Source organism: Acomys russatus, chromosome 29, assembly GCF_903995435.1.
Source record: "Acomys russatus chromosome 29, mAcoRus1.1, whole genome shotgun sequence".
Taxonomy (NCBI): Eukaryota; Metazoa; Chordata; class Mammalia; order Rodentia; family Muridae; genus Acomys; species Acomys russatus.
The window spans coordinates 28,612,057-28,623,154 of record NC_067165.1 but is presented as its reverse complement, the minus strand read 5'-3'; the positions used below and the strand labels follow the sequence as shown (position 1 = coordinate 28,623,154).

The following is an 11,098-nucleotide window of genomic DNA, read 5'->3' as shown; positions in this document are numbered from 1 at the left end:
CATTTCCCCCTGGGTGGGAAAGAAATCCTTTCAAACCATCGCGTCTCCTGCTCTGACTGAACAGAGCACGTGTCAATAGATACCTCCGCCAGGTTCTCTGTCCTGGGAGGCAGTTCTTTCATAAGACCTATGGAGACAAATGGGCCCCTGAGTGCTTCCCGGTGCCTCTGCCATCTTGTAGGTGTGGCACGTGTGTGCCACCCAGACTCAGCAGGGGCCAGAGCAATGCTGAGCAATCCTGCTCCTATGTAAAGTATTGATTTCTAGGGCTTTCCGCGCCTTCATTTGAAGTCTCTGCACATCCCCTGATGCCATTTTGTCATACACACACATGCACACGCACACATACACACACACATGCACGCACCCGCCTTTCTTCCCCCTCCCCAGCACGTCCTGTAATAAAACTGGAGTGTCTAAGTTAACTTGGTGCTTTTCCTTTGAGCAGGATGCTTGAGTTTGTCCTCCCACAGTCTGGCTGCTGCCCCTGTTGGGAGATGGGCAGGGACAGGCACATTCTGAGCTAGTATGTCTTTGGAGCCTTGTCTGTGACTTGCCTAAGGTCCGTTTGTAATGGGATAAAGTATATGGGAGAAAGCCAGGTGTGGTGGCACACGCCTTTAATCCCAGCACTCGGGACGCAGAGGCAGGCAAATCTCTGAGAGTTTAAGGCCAGCCTGGTCTACAAAGTGAGTGCACAACAGCCAAGGCTACACAGCTTGTTTCAAAACACACAAGCGCGCGTGCGCGTGTGTGTGTGTGTGTATGGGAGAGTCCAGAACTTTGCATTGAGAATGGTCCTGGTGTTAAAGAATGGTCTTAGAAGCCAAGCATATGGTAGGCATTAGGTAATTATGGGAGGGTATGTACCCGTAGGGGCGGTGGGATAGCTCACAGGTAAAAGTGCTTGCTACCGAGACAACCTGAGTTCGGTCCCTGAGTTCCACCTGATGGAGAGAATAACTCGCAGTGGTCTTTTGGCCTTCACAAGGCACCATAGCGTACACACATGGGGATGGTGTAAGGAGGGGGAAGTCCTGTAAAGGAAGGGTTGAGTCAGAAGGGGGCAAGGACACATGCTGAGGCAGAGTGACGAGGCAAGCCTTCCACAGGAGAAGAGCTCTGGAACAAAGCAGCCTTCTGCACCTGTTTCGCTTTCACTGACATGGGGAGGTTAAGTCACTTCCCACATTAAAGTTTGACTTGAACCACTTACATATCTTATGGGGACTGGTGCAAAATGAAGTGCAAGGAAAATGTGAGAAATGTAGATGGTCAGGTACTGCACAGTGGTGGCTTTGTCACTGATAGACTGTGTGTCTTGACAGCGATACTCTTCAATTATAAAGGAGCTGAGAATTTCCCAATTATCTAGAACTTGAGTGGTGCCCCATCTGTGTTTAGATGTAAATTGTCTACAACTGTGGTTAACAGCTGCCCTGGGATCCAGCACAGTGCTAGCTGTGCAGGTTTGTAGCGTGGAGCAGTAGCAGGCTATACCAACTCCCCTAGGTGTGTAGTATATACTACATTATGTAGGTGTGTGCAAGCACACTCACTCTGTACTGTTTGTATAACTCAGTCACCTAAGGACACGTTTCTCGGAGAGTAGCCGTTCTTCAACCAACATGTAACTGTAATTTCAATAGGACAACAATAGAGAAATTGGTGAGGCAGGTCTGGGCGTAGTGCCCAGTGTGACTGCCTAGGGCTGTCCACCCACGAATCCAACAGATTTTTCCCTGGCAGTTGGGGACTGCAAGCTTTGGGACTAAAGGAATGCAACTGGTGAGCCAGGCAAAGCCATGTGCTGAGAGCAGAGAAGGAAGTGTGTGTCCATTAACTGGGTACCATGGAGACTAGCAGAAAGAGCGAGCCTGAGAGAGAGCTTGGAATCTCCCAGTGTCATCAATCCACCCATCTACTCAACAAACTGAATTCTTCAGCACGCGTGTGTAAGTGTAAGCAGGTGTGTGAAACGAGGAACTTTTAAATAGGAGAAAGCTACTCTGAAGCACTGGAGGGCGTGGCTCAAAGGCGAAAGCAGCCATTTTTGCTGCCCCCCACCCTTCCCCGGTATATGGGAAGCACGATATGGGACGAGTCCAGACTAGAAAGAAAAGACTGAAAACCAAGACGAGGTTTCAGACTTGCGGCAGGAGTAGGGACAGCATCAATTATTTTAGGTGCTGAGCAGCAACCCAGGCCGACCCCCGTTTTCCAGAAGTCTGTTGACATCGGAAAACGGAAGGAAAATGTCCCGCAGCTGGGAGTGCCGGACCAGCGCCCTAGGACCTCCCGGGGCGGGGGCGGGGCCTGAAGGGGTGTGGCCTGCCGGTGATGTGCGGTCCACTCAGAGGCCGCGTGCGCTCCGGCCCCTTGTTAGGCCCGCCTCTCCTGGGAGCGTGGCTTGCGGCGCAGCTGCAAACGATTGCTTCCGGAGGCGGGTCAGCGGAAGTGAGGACGTTTGGGGCTCGGCCGCCCGCTGTGGTAGGAGGGGCTGAGGTGAGTCCGGAGCTGGAGTCTGAGGTGAGCCCGGCGCGGGGTACCGCAGGAGGCGGGCGCGGTGGGCGCTCCGGTCGGTCAGCAGCGCCTCCGTCCCGGCACAGGGGGAGCGCGGGATTCTTGTTCCCGTGTAAGTTCTCGCGGGAGGTGCCGCTGTCTGCCCCCCTTGGCGGGGACACTAGTCCTGAGGTGTAGTTGCTGACCAAGTCCCGCCGCGGTTGGGGTCCAGCCGTTGGAGTGCGATACCCGGCTTTGCCCCGGGCCGCGCGGCGTTTCTGGGACCTACGGGGCCCTGGAGGCGCCTGCGCGCTCCGGCCCGGCCCGTGGGTCCAAGGGCCGCTGGACTTGCTCTGAGGACTTGGCCGACCTTGGCCGGGCCGGGCCGCCGTCGCGGGGGTGGGGGGCGCGTCGTGGAGGGGGCGAGGCGCTGCATCCGGCTGGCCGCCAGCGCTTCGTGGGACCCTCGCGCGCTCCGCCTAGGTGGCCGCCGGGCGAAGTTTCTCCCTGGCCCAGGACTGCCGGGTCGAGGCTCTTCCCGGAGCAGAGCGGCTCTGCCGAGAGAGACCGCGCGGAAGGGCGCGCACGGCCACCGCAGAGGGGGCGACGGCAGCGCCAGGTGCGGAGACCCAGGGCTGCGGACCGGGCGAGCGCGGCTAGCGGGCACGCGGGGGGCGGGGCCTCGAAGCGAAGTTAGCGTCGCCCACAGCGGTTTCTTAAAAGAAAGCTAAGTGCCTGACAGAGCCGCGGCTGTGGGCCGATTGGTCACTTCATTTCTGTCTTGAGCAGCCTTGGCGATCCAGGCTGCTACGGAGTGAACTGAGGAACCAAGCTGCCAGGACAGCCTGATGGATGAGCAGAACGCTGAGGGACAAGGAAGAGTTCCATTGGGTTCCATAGAGGCAGTGGTATAGCCTGGGGCTCAGAGAAGGCGCGGTGGGAGCTGGTGGCCCAGAGCAGAAGACCTGGGAGGGGGTTTGGCCGCAAAACGTGCACTTGCCAAGCAGTGCCGGAGCTTGGTCTGGAGAGCCTGAAGATGGGGTCGGGCTACTTGGTAGACCCTGCTGGGAGGAGGTGATGCCATCACCTGAGGATTTGGCCGGAGTCTTTGCAGTAGCAGCTTAAGTGGCATTCAGCAAGAAGTCTGGCACACAGGGACTTTGTAGGCTTCAACAGGGCTGCGCAGATCAGAACCTGAACCAGACTCCAGGCACTGTCCACTGAACAGCCACCAAATGACAAGTTCTTTCCTCCATGTATATCATGACAACTCTCTACGGTAAAAGAGGAACTCCCGCTCTCACTTTGAGACACTACCCATCCAGTTCAGCTCCTCCCTGTTCAGAACCAGACCTGGGCTCCCCGGTGACTTCTCACCCAGACCCCTAGTCTGCCTTTTGCAGTCTCTTAGGATACTCTGTCCTCTTTACAAGTCCCTTAAAAGCACAACTTTCTGAGTCTCCCCATAATGTCTACAGGGCCCGGACTAGTGGGTATTCTTGTATTTGATGGACATAAAAAGTTCACTAATTGAACCGCCATGCCAGGGGAGCTGTGACAAGTGCAGTCAGGAGTACTGCTTTAACCTTAAATGAATTTTTAAAATTCAGGAATAACTGTCTTATTTTAAATTTCACTGACCTTTAGGGTGGCAGCTTTTCCTTTTCCCATTTTACAGATGAAGGAAGCAACATCCAAAAGCATTTCTAGACATAATCATAGACTAAGCCAAAATTTCAAACCAAGCTCTTGGGGCTGGAGGTGTGGTTCTGTGACAGAATGCTTGCAGTTGGGGGTGAGGGTGATGCATTACAACCACTTAAAGCTCTTTTCCCTTAGCCAAGAGACTGAAATTAGCATGAGTTGGCTGTGGATTCCTTCTTACCCACTTGCATTTTCAAGAATAAATGCTTCACCTTGGATGGTATCTTTGGTTTTGCTCTCCCTTGAGCTTTGTAACTACAAAGGAGTTCTATCTGCATCTTTGAGGCTTTGCCTCAGTTGACCTTAAGCCTGCCAGTTTCCCCAGGTTGGTCAAGCTTTCTCATCAAGTCTGAAACATAGCCTGTATGGAGGTCTGGGTTAGAAAAGCCGGTGAAAGTAAGAGCAGCCTCTTGGGCTACCTTTCTTCCTTTACACACTGGAGGTACTGGTTTCAGTCATGGCTGGGTCTAGCCACTGAGTCCCTCCTCTCTGGGGATTGTTTCACAGGAAAGGAAATCTCATGCTCCTGGAAATGGCCTGATATGAAGGAGTCATACCTGCAGCTTTCCCAAGCTGCCCTGTGGGTGCCTTGTCCTTCAAGTGCAGGAGCTGGCTGAAATGTCAGGAATGGAAGCCAATGTGGTAAGGAGTCCTAAGGCTGGGGCCAGTGAGCCCCGTACTGTGCTTGCTTAAGAACTACACATGGTCCTGAGACACCAGTTCATCTTTGCTTTTCACTGAAGCCCTGGAATCTGAGCAAGGCTGTCATCCTACTTCCTTTTTGGTACCCTTCATGAATCCATAGTTTCACTTTTTTGTACAGAGGAATGTGAGGGAACCAGAACTGTCCATACCACCAGTTAATTCTAATTCCCTCCCAAGCACTGACTACTTTAGCAGCAGCAGGTGTCAGACTGGCCCTAACCATAAACTTGACTCAGCTCCAGAGGGAAAGGAAGGTAAGGAACAATGATTGGACTTACTCTGAGGTCTGGGGCTGTCTGTCTGTCTGTCTTCTAGACTATCCCAATCTGGCAAAACAAGCCACATGGGGCTGCTCGGAGTGTGGTGAGAAGAATTGGGACCAATCTACCCTTGAAACCTTGTCCCCGGGCATCCTTTGAGGTGAGTGGCGTGGCTGCTTCTGTGCTGCAGACATTGTGTCAGTTGCCAAGGCTTTTGCCCACTTTCCTGGTCACTGCCTTCCTGATTGCATACAGATGTGTAACCACAACAGTCAGACTGCCAGTTTTTTCTCATAAATTGATAATCTTTCATCTTGTCTTTGTTGCTGGTACTAAGTGGCTCAGATTTCATAAGTGTCCAGAAATACATTTTATCAAAGCAGGCCCAAAATCCTTTGCTAAACCAAGTCTCTAGATGACTTACATCAGTGCTCTGAGGCATCTGTGCCATGTGTCTCTCTGCACAAGTGCTGTGACTCTTGAGTAGACGCGCTTTTCTCACTGGCCTTTTGAGTGGGCCACTTGGCCTCTATTTTTAGTGTTTCTCTGTGACCTCAAATCCCCACACTCCTCTTTCTGTCCAAATATGGCTATTCTATTACTGGGCTGCTTTACAGTGTAACCTATGTCTATGGAGGCTCTGGCATCCACTCTACAGCAGACTACTGTCTGGATGAGGTCTCTTGATACCTGCTTCTCTGGTAGAAAATGAAATAATGTTCATTAGAGCCAGCTCTGTGTTAGCTGTTTAGTGTGGTGAGTGTGCGAAGCAGAGACACAAAAACATTGTTGGCAGAGATACAAGTGTGAGGACCCAAGCCTAGAAAAGTGAAAGAGCATAAGAAAGATAGCTGTGGTCTCTGTAGGAACTGATTCCAGAGTTACAAGTGCTATCAGGGTGGAAGTGTAGTTACGAAACAAATGTCTCATTACCACACACTACCCAGAACTGTCAATAGAACATGGGCAGGACCTGCGTACCCAGAAGCATCAGAAACAAAGGGAAATAAAACTGTGTAGTGTGACGTCTTGGCATCTGTGGGCACCAAGCACTCAGGCCAGTCTATTAGGAAAGCTTTCCCTTTGTCTTAGGAAGCCTTCCTCAATAGGTGCCCCATTGTGTATTAATCTGAGTAGCTCTCATCATGTTGGATAAATGTTGACTTTTGCTTCCCCACAGACCCTGCCTAACATCTCTGACCTGTGTTTGAGAGATGTACCTCCAGTCCCTACTCTGGCTGACATTGCTTGGATTGCTGCAGATGAAGAGGAAACATATGCCCGGGTCAGGTAGCTGAGGCAGTAGCTGTTCTGCTGGTGATGGGGAGTTTCTACCAGAAGTGGCAGTCAGCAAGGAGGGTGCTTATGAGAGACTGAGCGACAACAGGAATGAGAACTATGGGCTTAAAGGGGAGTAGAACCTGTGGGGTGAAGGAATTTAATCAGGGATATATAGTGGCTGTCTGTAGTAAGACGTATTCTTTCTCTGGCCCAGGAGCGACACGCGCCCTCTGAGACACACCTGGAAACCCAGCCCTCTGATTGTCATGCAACGTAATGCCTCAGTGCCCAATCTGCGTGGGTCTGAAGAGAGGCTTCTGGCTCTCAAGAAACCAGCCCTGCCCGCCCTAAGCCGCAGCACTGAGCTGCAGGATGAACTAAGCCACTTGCGCAGTCAGATTGCTAAAATAGTGGCAGCAGATGCAGGTAGGCGGCGCCACTGAGGATGTAGCTGCAGGCTGTCCTTTCCCCTGGCCCTGAGTATTGAGATAGGATGAGAAGACAACTTAGGTACAGGGCTCTAGATATCCTATAATATCCTTTGGAAGATGTCTACTACTCATTTTTTTGATTGGCTTGATAAGGAGCAAACTCCTTCTCTCAGCCACAAAACTTAATAACCCCCTCCAGGTAGCTTTAAGACCACATATCCAAAGAACCCACTTTTCAAGAATTCCGAGGGGGGTTGGTGGCTCAGGCCTTTAATCCCAGCACTCGGGTATCAGAAGCAGGTAGATCGCTGTGAGTTTGAGGCCAGCCTGGTCTACAAAGCCAGCCTAGGACAGCCAAAGCCACATAGAGAAACGTTGTCTCGGGGGGTGGGGGGGGGTGGAGAAAAGAAAAAAAATCTTCAGCAGCACCATGAGTCACATCCTGTTAATTACCTGTCTCCCTCGCCTTGTCCTTGCTACCAGAGAATACTTGTCTCTGCAGCTTTCTGCATATAGTTAAGGCAAAACCACTGGAAACAGGAGCCTGCCTTGACTGGAGGCATAGACAACCAATAGGTGGATCTCCCTCAAGACAGCTCCTAAGCCTTATCAGCTAGTAGAGCACATAAAAGTCATAGTTTATGGGGCAGGGAGATGGCTCAGCAGGTAAAGGCACTTGCCACCAAGCCTAACTACCTGGGTTCCATTCCTAGGACCCACATGGTGGAATGGTGGAGCAAAGAACAGACTCCTGAAAAAAAAAAACCATAGAATGTGAAAAATCATTAGTATTTTTTTCTTTTTTTAGAAAAAGGGTTTCTCTGTATAGCCCTGGTTGTCTTGGATCTCCCTTTGTAGACCAAGCTGGCCTCAAACTCACAGAAATCCACCTGCCTTTGCCTCCCAAGTACTGGGATTAAAGGTATGCCACGCCATGCCCAGCTCAGTAGCATTTCTTAAGAATTTTGAAGACAGCTTCTCAATTCAAATGGGGCAGTTTTGTTTTAAAATACTTCAAACTCATATCAACAGACCATCATCACAGCTGAGAAAATGGCAAATGCAGGAAATGGAGGCCTTACTTGACTTCATTTTAAAAGAGAACTTCCAGCCTATAGTCCTCCTTGCAATGGGAACATTTAGGAGCCACAACTTCCTATGTGATGCGGTGTCTGTCCTGGACACTCAAAAAGCCAATGCTTCTCTGCCTATTTGGAGCCCTCAGTGGAAAGTGAAGTGGGGCTGCCGTACTCCTTTAATCCCAGCACTCAGGAGGCAGAGGCAAGCAGATCGCTGTGAGTTCTAGGCCAGCCAAGGCTAGCACAGAAAGACCCTGTCTTGGAACCCCCCACCCACCCACCCAAAAAAAGGGAAGTGGGACAGACTCCCTGGGGGATAGCCCACCCTTGGCACTCCAGGAATGTCATGAGTCAGCTCAGAATGACTGTTCTATAGCAGTGTGTGTGGGATCACTGCAGCCCAGTGTCCATTATGCCTATTGTTTTCTCTTTCAGCTTCGGCTTCATTAACGCCAGATTTCTTATCTCCAGGAAGTTCAAATGTCTCTTCTCCTTTGCCTTGCTTTGGATCCTCATTCCACTCTACAACTTCCTTTGTCATTAGTGACATCACTGAGGAGACTGAGGTAGAGGTCCCTGACCTCCCAACAATCCCCCTGCTTTGTTCTGCCAGCCCTGAATGTTGCAAACCAGAACACAAAACTACCTGCAGCTCATCTGAAGAGGATGACTGCATCTCTCTGTCCAAGGCCAGCAGCTTTGCAGACATGATGGGCATCCTGAAGGATTTTCACCGGATAAAACAGAGCCAAGACCTGTGAGTATCTGATTGGAGCGCTGGTGATCTTTTAGTTCCTTCTGGCTCATGATGAATAATCATGCTGTTGCATTCACAAAGCTTGCTGACTGACTAGGACCAAGTTAGAGGAAAAGCAACACTTTGCATTTGTTCTATTAAGTCACCTCAGTCAAGTGTTATGACTCCAGCTGCAGGGCTAAAAAGAACTCAGTGGCTAAGAGCACCTCTTCTTGAGGACCCAGGTTCAATCCCAGCTCCCATATAGGAGCTCACAACTGTAACTCCAGTTCCAGGGGATCTGGCATCCTCTCATACATCTGTGTGGGCAAAACTCCAGTGCCCAATATATATATATGTATGTGTGTGTGTAGATATATATATTTTAAAGGCTCCGTAGCTTTAGTTTTTGCATACTGTTAGCTACCATGCTTCCCACTGTTCTATCCTTGTATGGCATACTAGTATCTCAAACTAGTAGACTTTGGTGGAAGGAAATTTTCATAAAATTAGATGGTTTATTTTTAAATGAAATAGTGAGATGGCTCAGTGGTTAAGAGCACAAAGTGCTCTTGCAAAGGACTCACATTTGATTGCCTGTGCCCACAGTACAGCTATATATACCTTTGGCTTCTGCAGGCACCTGCACTCACATCCAGTACTCTGTAATACAAAACCTCCAAGTCAGGGACTTGAGAACCAAGCTGTTTGTTTTTGAGACACAGTTTATCCCTGGCTGTCCTGGACCTCACTCTGTAGACCAGGCTGGTCTCAAACTCAGAGATCTGCCTCCCGAGTGCTGGGATTAAAGCCACCACCACCTGGCTCAAGTATCAAGCTCTGGCTACCCATTAAAACTGCTTAGATTTAGGGTGTTGGTTGGTTGGATTTTTTGAGACAAAAGTCTCACTGTGAAGCTCTGGCTGGTCTGGGACTCAGTTTGTATATTTAGCCTGGCCTTGAATATTCAGAGTTCCACCTGCCTCTACCTCCCAAGTGCTGGGATCTAAGGCATAGGCCACAACACATGGCCCAAATTTGTACACATTAAACTCACCAAAGTAGAATACCCAGAGAATGGAGCCATGGTTGGCTTTGCTCAAGTCTGAGAGACTTTGGACAGGCCTGGAGTTTGAGGCAAAGCCACTCTCTGAGCCCCTTGAGAAGCTTCCTGGGAGACAAGCCCTAGGGAGCCTGCCCTTTGTAGTTCCTCCTGATAGAACCAAATTATACCCAAAACTTTTGCCAAACCTCTCCCACATGTGTCCTGGCATCTCTTTCTCTAGTAGAAGTAACCAAGAATGGTTCAGTTAGCCAGGTCAGCAGCAAAGGTTCAGATATGTGATCGACCAAAGACAATTTTTGTTTTCTTCAGATTTAAAGTCAATCTTGACCTTTGTGTATTCCCTCAAAGACCAGTAAAACTCTCAAGAAACGTAGAATAGCTTCAGACAACTATTTCTAGAGCATCCAGGAAGCTCTTCTTTGATAAATTTGTGCCTAGAGTTCAGTTTTTCCCATGGTTCCTTATAATGGAAATGTTTTGCTATGATTTTGATCTCTTGAGGAAAAAAAACCAACAAAACCCCAGCTCACTTAAGGGAAGATGGTGGTAGAATATCCAGGATGTCTTGTCTCTAGAACTAGTAAGGATCAGGATGGTTGAGCCATTAGTCACGTACTGCAGACTCTCTTGATGGGTCTTTATTTTACCCATACTTTGTAGCCATGTAAGAAATCCATATTCTAGTTAAGAGATGGGGTTCAGACCAGGTAGATAGCTTGGCTTTAAAGGCCAGACGTTGGCTGGGACATGCACTGGCAAGTGCTTCACAGAATTGCTATCAAGATTCAGGAAGTAAAAAGTACACAGAGCAGGACCCAGAACAGAGCAAGTACTTCCTAAATACAAGCTCTTGTGTCTCCAGGAGCCGGAGTTTACTGAAGGAAGAAGACCCTGCTGTACTTATCTCTGAGGTCCTTAGGAGGAAGTTTGCTCTGAAGGAGGAAGACATCAGTAGAAAAGGAAACTGACAGCACTGGCTCTGCAAATTCAAGTCTCTTGCTCCTGACCTCCTTCAATAGCTGCCTTCCTCGCTGCAGATGTCTGTCTGGGTTAGAATCTGCAACAGTCTTGCTGACTAGGGCTCCCGCTGGAAGAAAAGAGCTGGATTATGTTACCTGCACTTAAACTTGGCAGAAACTAAGGTTTATGGGTTTTTTGAGATGAGGCGTTTGTTACAGGTAGGGTGGAGTGTCTCTGTTTAAGGGGTGACGTTTCTTGTTTTTCTTTTGTCTCTGTGAAAATAGGCCCTAAATGACTTAATCCACTACATTAGACTCATAATTGGTCTCACTGGACACTTTGTGCACAGCTGTCACTCACTCTCAGCAGCTTCC

General features: G+C 49.7%; 1 protein-coding gene across 6 annotated transcripts; it reads left to right on the top strand.

Moving 5' to 3' along the window:
- Nucleotides 1-2,400: 2,400 nt before the first annotated feature.
- On the top strand, nucleotides 2,401-11,098 carry Mtfr1l (mitochondrial fission regulator 1 like). Of its 6 annotated transcripts, none has more exons than XM_051171718.1 (7): nucleotides 2,401-2,505; nucleotides 4,714-4,848; nucleotides 5,227-5,331; nucleotides 6,352-6,461; nucleotides 6,667-6,878; nucleotides 8,434-8,719; nucleotides 10,627-11,098. In XM_051171718.1, exons 2-7 carry the CDS (start codon nucleotides 4,825-4,827, stop codon nucleotides 10,730-10,732), a joined length of 843 nt encoding a protein of 280 aa, XP_051027675.1. In that variant the 5' UTR covers nucleotides 2,401-2,505; nucleotides 4,714-4,824; the 3' UTR covers nucleotides 10,733-11,098. The 6 variants fall into 6 exon arrangements, with proteins under 6 accessions (XP_051027675.1, XP_051027670.1, XP_051027672.1 ...); XM_051171713.1 differs by having other exon boundaries at nucleotides 2,403-2,505; nucleotides 8,398-8,719; XM_051171715.1 differs by having other exon boundaries at nucleotides 2,458-2,529; nucleotides 8,398-8,719.

What these genes read in the sequence shown, in the direction of transcription:
- Mtfr1l (XM_051171713.1), top strand. Translation starts at nt 4,825, where the DNA reads ATGTCAGGAATGGAAGCCAATGTG. An exon ending in GTCCCCGGGCATCCTTTGAG is followed by an intron (nt 5,332 to 6,351) that starts GTGAGTGGCGTG and finishes GCTTCCCCACAG; the next exon opens with ACCCTGCCTAACATCTCTGA. An exon ending in AATAGTGGCAGCAGATGCAG is followed by an intron (nt 6,879 to 8,397) that starts GTAGGCGGCGCC and finishes TTTCTCTTTCAG; the next exon opens with CTTCGGCTTCATTAACGCCA.